This window comes from Gossypium raimondii, chromosome 9, assembly GCF_025698545.1.
Source record: "Gossypium raimondii isolate GPD5lz chromosome 9, ASM2569854v1, whole genome shotgun sequence".
NCBI lineage: Eukaryota > Viridiplantae > Streptophyta > Magnoliopsida > Malvales > Malvaceae > Gossypium > Gossypium raimondii.
Window position 1 is genome coordinate 41,089,599 of NC_068573.1, and position 14,274 is coordinate 41,103,872.

At 33.0% G+C, this 14,274-nt stretch overlaps 1 protein-coding gene across 1 annotated transcript; it reads left to right on the plus strand.

Moving 5' to 3' along the window:
- Positions 1 to 827: 827 nt before the first annotated feature.
- Positions 828 to 2,476, plus strand: LOC105799749 (transcription factor RAX2). Its single transcript, XM_012630455.2, has 3 exons — positions 828 to 1,164; positions 1,276 to 1,405; positions 1,537 to 2,476. The coding sequence occupies exons 1-3, from the start codon at positions 1,029 to 1,031 to the stop codon at positions 2,297 to 2,299; spliced, it is 1,029 nt and encodes a 342-aa protein (XP_012485909.1). The 5' UTR covers positions 828 to 1,028; the 3' UTR covers positions 2,300 to 2,476.
- The last annotated feature ends 11,798 nt before the right edge of the window (positions 2,477 to 14,274 follow it).

Below are 14,274 nucleotides of genomic sequence, written 5' to 3' on the forward strand. Positions count from 1 at the left end.
TCTCCTCTACTTGTGGTTTTTTCCAGAAAATGTTTCTACGTAAAACTCTGTGTGTTCTTTATTGTTATTTCTATTTTTTTGGTGATATATTGTCATTACTGATATTCTATTTTTACAATCACACACCGAATTATCTCTTCAAAAGGAAGTTTAGTTTATCATAGTATATTTAAAGCATGCCATCCGAAAAAGTTACATGTGAAGACCTATTGTATATGTATAATATCAAATACCAAACGTGATCTTGAAATTTAACTTGGGATCATTTGCTTTTAGTTATACAAATCGTATTGGATGATTTTTATGAATAAATTATATAGTATTATACTTTAATATAGAGAGGTCCAATCTTATTAACTGCAAAAGAAATAAAAATAATAATTACTTAAGTCTATGAATTTGAAAGGTACGCATATATTAAATTAATCTATGATTATTTTACGGATGAAAATTAATTGGGTGCCCACGTTTGAAAAAATGATAATAATAATAATTTTCATTTTCATTTTTTATAATATGTAACATAAATGTTTTTTAAATAAATATTTTATATAAAAATTATTGTGTGGTGTATTAAGCGAAAATTTTAATTACTGTGTATCTCATTTAAATATGAATTAAATAGAGCTAACTATTTGAAATTAAAAAATACAACAAATAATTATCCTCCATATAAAATAATAATAATATTAGTATCCACTACCCATTTTAAAATCCGGAAAGAAGAGACAAGGCCTGTTAGGGGAACGGTGTCCCGTTTGGCTCGAGTAATACTAATTTATGATGGAAGCTTCTCTCAGCTCAGCTAATCAATAAACAAGATGATTGGAATTACAAGCCCTGTCTTTTGACTTGTGTTTTTTTATTTTTTATTTTTATCTCTCTCTATTAATATCTCCATCAGTGTCCCAAAACCAATCTGCACAAAGTCTATGTTTCGGGGAAAAACTTAAGTAGCCACCATCACCTTTCACCCCCACAGTTTTGAAAGAAACTTTGTTGGTCTGGTTTTCCAATACCCAAAGATCATGGGAAGGGCTCCTTGTTGTGACAAGGCTAATGTGAAGAAAGGACCTTGGTCACCTGAAGAAGATGCTAAGCTGAAAGAGTATATACAGCAACATGGAACTGGAGGGAACTGGATTGCTCTCCCACAAAAAGCTGGTGAGCTTTTAAGGAACTCTTAACTGATCCTATATTTTCAATCTTTAAATTAAAAGGTCTTTTCTTTAGCTGTTGTTTTTTTTTTTTTTATCTTGATTGTTTTTTTTTTAGGCCTTAAGAGATGTGGGAAAAGTTGCAGATTGAGATGGCTTAACTATCTCAGGCCTAATATTAAGCATGGAGAGTTCTCTGACGATGAAGATAGGATAATCTGCACTCTCTTTGCAAGCATTGGTAGCAGGTATTAATCACCCATTTTTTAGATAAAATTTGCTACTTTTAGATAAAATTTCTCCCATTTTTTGTCCATGCATGCCGTTTTTAGTTTCTCAAGTGTTCTAATGGAACTTAACTCATCATGAGCTGCAACAGGTGGTCAATTATAGCATCTCAGTTGCCAGGCAGGACTGATAATGATATCAAGAACTACTGGAACACGAAGCTAAAGAAGAAACTATTTGGCATGGTTCCCCAATCTCAAAGGAAACCTCATCAGATTCCCCATGCTAGCTTTTCATCTGTTCTACAATCATCTTCACCTTCATCCCCATCCCCATCATCACCATTACTCTACAATTGCAGCAACAACACCTACCACACACCAGCTAGATCTTTTTCATGCTTTGAAGCATCATATTCCTCAAGTTTCTCAAACAGCAGTGCTTCTTGTGTAAATGCTGCATCAGTTCTTCAACCGCAGGAGAGTTTATTGGGTCAAATCCAGCATTATCAACTGCATGATAATGGTGTCCAAATGTTTGGGGGGGAAGCTAGTTGTAGTTCTTCTGATGGGAGTTGCAGCAACCAAATCAGCCACAACAAAGAATTAGAGAATAGCAATGGTACTGTATATGATGGTGATCATCAACAATTTGGGATGTACAGTTATAATAATTTCTACAGTGAAGCTGCTGATGGAAGCCAGAAGCTGATGATAGCATTAAATGGGGATCATGGTACTGATGGATGGTCTGATCATCATAAGTCATCAAATGGATTGTTGGATGAAACTGAAACACCTTTAGATTATGGGATTGAGGGGATTAAGCAGCTAATCAGTACTACTAGTACTAGTAGTTGTAACAGCTTTATTTTTGATGAAAACAAAGCAGATGAAAATCTTCTGTACTATTGATCTGACTTTGACTGTGTAAAATCACATGGATTTGAAGGGTAAGTGGAGGAAATGGGCTCAAGATTTTACAGATTTAGATTTTTTTTTTGGGTGTCCTTTTGGGAAATGATGTAATTTGCTAGCGGCCATAGATTTTGACTGCAATATTCAGAAATAAAACATTAAATTTCATGGAAACTAGAGAGAAGCCATCATATTTTCAAGGACCAAACTTAAAAAGTAAGCAAAACCAGTTCTTTAATCCAAGTTTTAATTTCATTTTTAATGATTATGCATTGATTAACTTTGAAGCCAGTCAATCCCAATGGTTGGGGACTTTGGATCTTTGTGGATATTATCCCTCGTGTTCTAAAAATGACTTGATGTTAATCCTTATCTTAGTCTTCTCAAAATGAAGAAAAAGTCTGTCAATTTTATATCTTGCCTAAAATAAGTTAAAATAGGATGTTACACGTACTATTATATGACAGGCTACACCCCAATTTGTAAATTTAGTGCATGGTGTTTGAAAGAAAATTTTCTTTTTTATACTTGGTCTCCATTGGGTTCTCTACGACTTGACTTCTTACATGCAGGAGGTTTGGCCTTACCTCACATTTCCTTTACACCCACTTGCATACATCCAACAATATAAATTTTAAATTTTAAATTAACATTCTATTTATTACTCATGAATAAATTAATTGAATTTTAATATAATATATATTTGAAAAACTATGAATTTTTTACAGTGAGATATGTTACTAATTGTTTAACATCTATTTTGAGTGTCCATGTATTTAATTTAATGTTGAGGAATCGCAACGGGTCGGATAATTGTAATTTTAGATTATCCGAATTCGGATTCACAAGGTCTAAAAATTTCAATTTAAATTATCCAAGTATTATTATCTAAATTGAAATAAATATCATTATCATCGGATATCCAAAACTGTAAAAACATATAAATTTCATATTTTACAATCATATGTCGGATATTCAAATCCATAAAAATTTGAATTTCGATCTATGAAATAATATAAAATGAAACAAAAAATTTAATTTTAAATAAAATAAAATTTAATTATAATTAATAATATATAAATACAAATTTAAAAAGTGATTAAATAATAATCCAAACAAATTAAATATAATAATTTCACAACAATTTAAATATACCTAATAACTTAAACATAAGAATTCCAAACAACATAACAATCCATAAAATATTCTAAATTTAAAATTCTCAATTATATGTTGGATATTTGAATCAGAAAAATCGAATCTAAATCCATAAAATAATATAAAATCAAACAAAAAATTAATTTTAAATAAAATTCATTCATAATTAACAATAAATAAATGTAAATTAACAAAAATAATTGAATAACAATTCAAACAAATTAAACATAATGATATCGAAACAATTTAAATATACCTAACACTTTAAAGATAATAATTCCAAAAAAATAAAAGTCCCATAACAATTCAAAATACCTTAATTACTTAGCCCATGCTAATTGTATATATTATAATCTATTATAAAGTTAGTTACACGTTTAGGGTTTAAGGTTATGTACTATTAGTCTACCAAAAATTAAGATGTACCATTAAAACAAAATGTACATTACAATATCAAAATTGTTTACATATTATTATTAATCTATCTTAATTATATAATTGTAATGGGCCATTTTTTCTCGGGCCCTAAACAGACTAAACAAATAAAAAGTAAAAATAATTAACAGTCCAAGTCTAAATGTTAGAGGCCCAATTTACAAAATATAAGCCCGAACTTAAAACCCCAAATAAAAAACCTAAGCCTAATTAACAGGCCCACGATCTAAACAAAATTTTCAGTAAAAACCCTAACATCCAGCTGCGCCGCCGCTCTACGTGCCGCGTCAGCGTGCCCACCGCTCGAGGTCTGCCTCCCTTGCACCAGAATGGCAAGACCCATCCTCTGTTGACCTTGCCAAGGCCTGCAAAAAAAGAACAAAGAAAGAAGACAGAGTAAAAAGGCAGAAATAGCAGAGAAATAGAAGAGAAATAGTAGCAAGTAGAAGCGAAAAACAAAACACAAAATATTATATCATTCGGCTATACAAGCTAGGGCTAATGTATCTTTGTTTACATCAAAAATTGAAGGAAATAAAAAAAAGAAAATAAAAAACAAAATACAAATATTTAAAAGTGATTCATTTTTTTATTTTTTATTTTTTTTTGTAAGTAATAAATAAAAATAAAGGTCGCTTACCCGTCGTTTGGTCTTCGCACCACTGTCATTATCTCTTCCGGTTCGAAGGCCGTCGAATCCCTTGGGATTCGGCTAAGGCCGCGACAGAGAACGTTGAAAACTGAAAGGTTTTCTCCTTTTGCTGGTAGATTGGCTTCGGTTTTGGCAATTTCGACTTCAAGTCGGAGTCCTACACTTTAAGACGAGTGAGAGAGGGTGTTTTGTTTTTTCTCGGCAACCGTGGACGGTAGAGTCGTTGCCGGAGACCGGCGGCCGTCATGACAGTGACTCGCCGGAGACTGGTGGACGTCGTGACAGTGACTCGCCGGAGACTGGTGGATATCGTGACAGTGACTCGCCGGAGCCAAGGCCGGATTCGGGGTTGTTGAGAGAAAAGAAGGGTTAGTTATTTTTTTAGTTTTTTTTAAATGGGGTTTGAAATGAGTTTTTTGAAAGATTTTTGACTTAAATAGGTGGTGAAAAATGATGCTGTTTTGGGTCGATTTCTAGATGTCAAAACGACGTCGTTTTGACGTGACCCGTGGCCTGACCCGATCCACCTTTGGGATCAATGTGTTTTCGCGACAAATGGGTTATTTGGGGTCCCAATTCTTCTGCCTTTATTTAATTTTTAACCAGTCCTATCTATTTTTATTTATTTAAAAAGTTTACCATATAATTTCATTTTTGTTTTATTTTGGTCCCTCTGAGAAACGGTGCGCATAAGGACAAGGGATATTTTCCCATTCGGTTCCTGTCCTTTTTAGCGTGTTATATATTAATCCTTACTAGCTTTTTTTATTATTTAGAGTTTATCCCCCTAATTTCATTTAGATTTTAATTAAATCTTCTTTTTATTTAATTTCAACTTCTTTACAAGCTGTTTATTTATTTATTCATTCATTTATTACCTTTTTTACCCTTAAAACTAGATTAATTACTCTTTTATTTATGCATTTTTATTATTGTCATTATTATTTTATTTTATTTTATTTTTATTTGTTCTTGTTATATAATTATTTCTTTTATTTTTGATATTTTCATGTCACGTTCGTTTATCTTTTTATCATGCATTTTCCATTTTATTTTTACTTTAAGTTGCCTTATTTATTTTATTTTAATTATGATTCGATTATTATTATTATTACTATAATTACATTAGTATTATCATAGTATTCCCTTATTTATTATATATCATTCTAATATTATACCCATATAGCCATTTTATATTATTTCATCATCGTTACATCATGCATTATGTTTAAATAAAATTGGTGGTTTTTATGTTATACCCCAAATAAGATAAATACACATTGTTTTAAATGTTACATTCATTATTATTTAATAAAGGAAATTTTAAAATTAAGGCAATGTCCCGTATTTGGAGATTCGAGAAGTCGTACCCTAACTTAGGGGGTTCGACTCTCTCTTTGAACCTAGATAACCAGACATCCCTTTTAAAATTAAAACACATGAGATTTAAATAGTAATTAAATAAAGAGTAAGCTTATTTTCAAGGATTCGAGATGGTGTGTCCTAACTTACGGGATACGGCCTTTTTGTTTTCTCGAGATAAGAAGGCCCTTTACACACGTTTTGATTTATTTAAGTAATTTCAAAAATATCATTATGTAGGATGAGATCGTGTTTTAAATTCCCTTCAAATTTTTAATTTTCGATACTAAGATGTCAAGTAATCAACTAGGCACCAATTTTTAGGCGTCACGAGGGTGCTAATCCTTCCTGGTGCGTAACTGACTCCCGAACCCATTTTCTAAATTTTGTAGACCAAAGAAAAATCGTTGTTTTAGTAAATCAACCCTTTACTAAAATGATCTAATTATGAGGTGATTCGATCACACCTCATAGAAAAAGATTGGTGGCGACTCTTATTTTCGTTTTCAAAAAATAAGTCAATTTAAAAAAAAAAAGGTTTCGATAACTTGGCGACTCCACTAGGGATAAAATAAGAGAGTTAAGCCACAAGTTGATTACTTTTGGTCTTTTTTTCGAAAATTGATAATTTGGTTTAAATTTACGATCCTTTATTGCATTTCACCCTTCATGTTTTGATATCTCGGGTTGTATAGCTGTCTAGTATATCTGCTTTTTGGTTCAAAAGTTTTTTTTGTGTTTTCCGCATATTGCATTTGCATAACTGTTCAATTTTGCCCTTCTTAAGTGGGAGTGATAAACTATTCTTTCGTGAGGTCTTCATATCTATATAGGATAGTGGATCATTTTTGGGATACATCCGTACCTATGTCTTCGTAAGATTTTCATCTCCGTATAGCCATAGGGAAATGTATTCTCCTGAACTGAACTCGGTTCGTATGAGCCTGTAATGGGTGAGGATCGAGGAATCTGTTGATTTGGGTACCCTTACTTTAGAACCAAACTACATATAATGAGCCCTAATAACCTATCCTAAGTAGAGCCACACCAAACCCCTAGTGGTCACCCGAATAGGTGCTCTATTTATTATCTCTTGCTTGCTTTGAATTCTAGATTTGTATGAAATGTACTGACTTATTTTGTTTTGTTTTTGTTGTGATTGCATTACATTTTCATCATAGAAAAGGGTGTTGATTCACGTTTAGTGCTAAATAGAGAGCTTGTCATGAAAAATGAGTTTCTTGATAAAGTGGAGGATAATATAGCCATCCGAATATGATTTGAGAATACACAACAAGAAAAAGGGTGATAGTCTGACGAAGGGATACATGTCAGAATTATGGGATTTCACTCGCATCAACGTGACTCAAAATCATCTCTAACAGTTAAAAGAGGTATGAGACCAATGGGATGACGAAACCAAGCAGCTATTCTACTGTAACTATGGTGATCTACCTTATTTACTCGATGTCAATGTGGATAAGCAATTATTTCAAACTCTAACTCAATATTAGAATCTCGCCTATAGCTGCTTTACTTTTGGGAAAGTAGATTTGGTGTCTACTGTGGAGGAGTACACAACTTTGCTTCGTTGTCCGAGGATTCAAGTCGACAAAGCTTATTCTAGAGCCACCAACGTCCTGACTTTCTTAAAGAAGCTAATAAGCACCACGGGGATAAGTGAGTAATGAGTCGCAACCCGGATCAAGCAAAAAGAAGATAGTAAATGTATCGATTGGAAAAGTTTACGAGATTTGATATTGGCACATCCAGACACGAAGAAAAGGGTTGATGTCTTCGCCTTGAGTATCTACGGGTTAGTAATCTTCCCCAAAGCACTAGGGCAATAGATGAGGCAGTTTCAGATCTATTTGATCGAATTGACAAAAGGGTCACGCTCTTCCTGTAATGGCCAAAATTCAAAGTTATCGGAATAGTGGTTTTGTAACCACAAATCTGATTTAAAGATAAATTTATTTTAACATTTTTGCATGAATATTGATATGATAGGAAAATCGTATGAAAATATCGATAGAAAAATTTTACCGATTTAGTGGTTAGTTAGAAAAAGAAATTATTGAAGAAATTAGGTAAAAATAAGGTATCGAGACTTTGATCTTGTAAAACCGAGTCAAAAATAATTTTATAAATAATTATGAAATATTAGTAATATGGTATAAAAATTCCGTTAGAAAATTTTAATGTTTGGATAGTCAATTACGTAAAAAGGACTAAATTGAAAAGGTGTAAAAGTTACTAGAAGGATTAAATAGCTCAATTGTTAAATGAGGAGGGACATAAATTGCAAATAATCACAAAAGAAGATATTTTGGGCGGCATACATTGAGAAAAATCAGGAGAATTGAAGAATTAAGGGTAAAATTGGAATATTGGAAGAATTGCTTTAGAAGTTAGGACTAAAGTGGAATATCTAGAATTCTCTTCATATTTTCTGCATTCTCATCAGCCAAAAACGTCCCAAGGGTTTCTTCAAGCTGGTTTTTCATAATTTTTGCACCAAGTGAGTTAATCCTTTCCTTTTTCTTATAATTTTTGTGTTTCTAAGACTTTTACAACTAAGTCCTATTACTAAATTCATTAGTTTTTGATTTCATGTATGAAATTGAAAGTCACTATGGTTGAGTGCTGTAAGTTCATGATGAAATAGCATGAAATTGAAGCTTTAATTTGTTTATGAGATGATTTTATTAGGTGATTTCAATAGAAATTGATTTGCAGGACCTAATTGTGAAAAAGTTTGGAATTAAAGTCTAATGCTAAAATTATGATTTCCAAAGGTTATAAAGTAGTTTAAAGTGATGAAATAATGTGTTAATTTAGGAAAAATCTGCTCAATTGAAAGGTTAATTGAGTAGGGATGAAATTATCATTTATTGAAAGTTTAGGGAAAAATGGTAATTAACATCATGCACTAAAACAGTTTTGGACAGCAGCAGTAGTCTAACTTTGGAAAATCACAAAAAATTGTAGAGATTAAATTAGAGAATGAATAAAATATAAAATTAAAGCTTATTGAGTTTAGTTTCTCATAGAAGAAACGGTTTAATCAATAGAATTGTAAATCATGAGATATAATGGGTTTTGTGAGACAAGGTCAGAATGAATTTTGGTTCCCCTGTTCTAACTTTGTAAAATCATTAAAAATTTTAAAAAAATTATTATGAGTTATAATTTATATGGTTAGAATCCTTAATGAGTCTATTTTCAAAAGAAATGAACGGAAACATCATCCAAATTCTGTACAATGAGATAATTAATTTTTAGTGAAGAGGGGTCGGAACTATCAACAAGTGAAACAGGGGAAATTTTAAAGAATAAAATTTACTTATTGGATTGGCCAAAAATTCTGAAAATTTTATGGTAAGAAGGTATGTGAGTCTAGTTTCAGGGAAAATTAATGGATCTTAATTTGGAGTTCCGTAGTTCAAGATATAAATAATTTAGTGACTATGACTCAGTAAGACAGCTTTGAATGCACTATAAATAATAATGGAATTTGAGAGAATGTTACATATGAACATGAAATGTATTAGATTAATGATTAAATTTATTTATTTAGATCCGGAAAATTCAAATACGAAGCTAGATCGAGGAAAAGAAAAAGTTCGGGATTAGTAGATTTTTATTTACGAACAAGTATCGAGGTAAGTTCGTGTAACTTGAATTATATTCTTAAATGCTTGAAATGTTTGTTATTGTTGTGAATATGAGTTGTATGTTTATTGTATGATAATTGATGAAGTATTGATATATTTGATGAAAAGAGGAAATAAATCCCGATTGAATGAAAGGAAAATTCGATGGATCTCTAAAAAGGAATTGACGGTAAAAAGGATCTAGCCCGGACGGGTGATCCTATTCTGATATAGCCCTCTCGAAGAATATGTGAAAATGGATTTAGCAGGACGATGTAATCCGAATTAGGTCGAATATAGCACGGGTGGTAATTCGGATCCAAGCTCATTAGAGTAAATGTCATTGCAGGGATTTAGCTCGGATGGTAATCCCGACGATTACTCGTGAGTTTATATTCTGAGGATTTAGCTCGATTGGTAATCCCATTTGTAAGGATGAGGTTCATGAGTGTGCTATCTGAAATGGAAATGTGCGCACATGAATATGAATTGACGGACCCAAAATTGTACACTAAAGTGTACCTCTGAAAATCCATCGAAATTCCAAGTAGTCAATGGGGTAAATATGGAAAATAACAAGGAAATGGAAATCATGGTATTGATGAGCTCATCAATCATGGTATAAATTATTGATACATGGAAATTATTGGACTAATTTGAATGTTGAGTTTGTACATGATAGGGGAATAATGTATGGAATGGGTGTATGAATGTTTATTACATTGTATGGAAAATATTAGGTAAGTATAATTCTTTTTACATGAGCTTACTAAGCACAAAGTGCTTATGCTGTTTCTTTTTCCTCTGTTTTGTAGTGTTAAGAGCTCGGAGGTCGGATTTGGTCGGAGAAGCATCACACTATCAACCTCAAGATCTCGGTACATAAAGAAACTTATTTTGGAAATCAATGGCATGTATAAGCTAGTAAAGTAGATGTTAATGTGGAATGAATGTATGGTTAGCCATTGGTATGGCTAACAAATTTTGGTTTTGGCATGTGATGAGATTATCTTATGAATACAATAAATCTATCTTGAAAATATGTTGAAATGGATTGGTTGTGTTGGCTTGGTCTCGGTTTAAAATTTGCAGGGAGGATTAGATATTTATAAAGGGGTTATATTGAGTTAAAAAAATCAGTAAAATCTGGTAATACCTCGTATCCTATTCCGGCGTCGGATACGGGTAAGGGGTGTTACATTTGTTGGTATCAGAGCTACGGTTTAGCCGGTTCTCGGACCGACGTAGTAAATATGAGATTAGCTATACATGCCATTTAAATTATCATTGATAGTGTGATATCTCCTGATCATTTGAAATGTGATTTTCTTATAGTAAATGTCTGCCGACCGAGCTCAACCCGATGAAGCCGGAAGTCATGCTTCGGCTTCAGAACATAGAGAAGTTGAAGCTACTAGTAGTAGAAGGTCCGAGACAAGGGACCAAGGTGAAGAGGCTAAAATGGCCTTCTATCAAATGATAAATCAATGATTTGCTCAGTATATAAGAACTAACACTGTAGTGCAGCAAGCTCAAGCTCCTCCTCCCCCTCCTCCACCAGTTCCCGAGATTCCACAAGGTACAGGTACTGAATCTATCAGAAAAGGGAAAGCTCCGGTTGATAAAATCAGAAAATATGGGGCAGAAGAATTCAGAGCTGCAGTCGATGATGATCCCGAAGGGCTGAGTTTTGGTTAGAAAATACTATTCGGGTTTTGGAGAAATTATCTTGCACACCAGAAGAGTGTCTGAAATGTGCAGTATCATTGCTAAAAGATACAGCTTACCACTGGTGGAATACTAAAGTTTCAGTTGTTCCGAAGGAAGAAATCACATGGGAATTCCTTCAGACCGAGTTCAGAAAGAAATATATCAGTCAGAGGTTCCTTGATCAGAAGAGAAAAGAATTTCTTGAGCTGAAACAGGGCAACAGATCGGTATCTGAGTATGAAAGAGAATTTGTCCGATTGAGCAAATATGCTCGAGAATGGGTAAAAATCAGAAGCCGAGATGTGCAAACGATTTGAAGAAGGGTTGAATGAAGAGATTAAGCTACTGATCAGAATTCTTGAAATCCGAGAGTTTACTACTCTTGCAGAGTGAGCTTATAAAGCAGAAGAACTGAGCAAAGAAAAGAAACAAGCTGAAAGATAAGCTCGGGTTTTCAGTAAAAGATCGATGGAAAAATCTCAGTTTTCTGCTTCAAAGAAATTGAAGAAATACCAGGATCGTTCTACTACAGCCACTGGGTATTCGGGTAGAAAGCGAGGTTTTCAACGCATTAATCCAAGACCTTCCACTCCATCAATGACCAGTGTTGGCAGTGTTGGTACCCCTAAGCCGAGATGTCAGTACTGTAATAAAACTCATTTTGGTGAATGCCGATTAAAGTTAAAGAGCGGGGCTTGTTACCGATGTGGTTCTTTCGATCATTTCCTCAGAGATTGTCCAGAAAGGGGTGAAAAAGAAGTTGAACAGACATCGAAGCTGAGTAATCCAGTTTCGAGGGGTAGACCATCTCGACCATCTGGTAATGTCAGTGGTAGCCGAGGAGCTACGAAAGATATTGCAGACAGGCCTGAGGCACGAGCACCTGCTAGGACATATGCCATCCGTGCTAGAGAAGAGGCCTCAGCACCCGATGTTATTACTGGTACATTTTCATTACTTGATACTGATATTACTGCATTGATTGATCCTGGTTCTACGCATTCATATATATATGTGTTAAACTTGCACTTGTTAAGAATTTATCTGTTGAACATACTGAATTTGTGGTTAAAGTCTCAAACCCCCTGGGCTAGTCTATATTAGTGGATAAAATTTGTAAAAATTGTCCACTGATGGTAAGAGGTTATTGTTTCTCGGCTGACTTGATGTTACTTCCTTTTGATGAGTTCGATGTGATACTGGGTATGGACTGGCTAACTAAGCATGATGTAGTAGTAAACTGTAGACAGAAATATATTGTGTTGAAGTGTCAGAATGGAGAATTACTTCAGGTTAAATCTGATCAGACAGAAGAATTATCTAATGTGTTTTCAGTGATGACAGCTCAGAGGTGTGTCAGAAAAGGGTATGATGCTTATTTGGCATATGTGTTAGACACTAAGGTATCTGAGTCAAAGATACTGAGCGATGCGATTGTATGTGAATTTTCTGATGTGTTTCCAGAAGAATTACCGGGGTTGCCACCAGAAAGAGAAGTGGAATTTTCTATAGATCTGATTCCGGGAACTACTCCAATCTCCATACTCCGTATCGTATGGCTTCTACAGAATTAAAAAGGTTAAAGACACAGTTGCAAGAACTTGTTGACAGGGGTTTTGTTCGACCAAGTCATTCACCTTGGGGTGCTCCGGTCCTATTTGTGAAAAAGAAGGACGGGTCCTTAAGATTGTGTATTGATTACCGACAGCTCAACAAAATCACTATAAGGAATAAGTACCCATTGCCTCGGATTGATGATCTGTTTGACCAGTTGAAGGGTGCCACTGTATTTTCAAAGATTGATCTCTGATCGGGTTATTATCAGCTACGGGTAAAAGAGCCAGATGTATAAAAGACAGCTTTCAGAACCAGGTATGGGCATTATGAGTTTCTTGTTATACCGTTTGGGCTGACTAATGCACTTGCAGTATTTATGGACTTGATGAATCAGATATTCAGACCGTACTTAGACAGATTCGTGGTAGTTTTTATTGATGATATCTTGGTCTATTCCCGAGATGAAAATGAGCATGCAGAACATTTGAGAATTGTGTTGCAAATTCTACGAGAAAAGCATCTATATGCTAAATTCAGTAAATGTGAATTTTGGCTTCGAGAAGTGGGTTTTGTTAGACATATTGTATCCGCGGAAGGCATCAGGGTAGATCCGAGTAAAATCTCAGCTATTATTAATTGGAGTCCACCGAAAAATGTATCTGAAGTTAGAAGTTTCTTGGGTTTAGCTGGTTATTATCGGAGATTTGTACAGTGGTTCTCTATGATAGCGTCTCCGATGACCCGTTTATTACAGAAAGATGTTAAATTCGAGTGGACTGATGACCCGTTTATTACAGAAAGATTTGTACAGGGGTTCTCTATGATAGTATTCACTCAAATTTCTGTCTCTCTTAAATTCTTATTTTTTGTGGCTTGTTCTTATTTTGTTGATTTGTGTATAATTTATTTATTGATTTGTATATTGTTGATTTCAAATCTCTTTTTCCCTTATTATTCATTTTCAAATTCATTATTTTCAAATTTGTTTAACATTTTATTTTGCCTTATATTTTTTTATACTCTTTGTTTTAAATTCATTGGTCTTTTATTATTGATGCTATTTAATCCTCTATTTGTTATTTTAGTTCTTTTATTATTAAATTAATTATTTTAATATTATTAATACTATTATGTGGCATCATTAATCTTGTATCATTATTATTTACTTTTTATGCCTTTAAATTTCAAATTTTGTTATATATATGCATGTATACATACATACGTTTTATAATATATACATATACGTACACATTTTAATTTTATAAATATATATACACATACTTTTATATATTTTCTATGTTTCATAATTTTATATACATACTTATATTTTTTTACATATTAAAATATGTATATTTATATATTTATATATTTATATTTTTATTTTTATAATTCACATACATATATATTTTTCTTATATGTACATATATATATATATTATAATT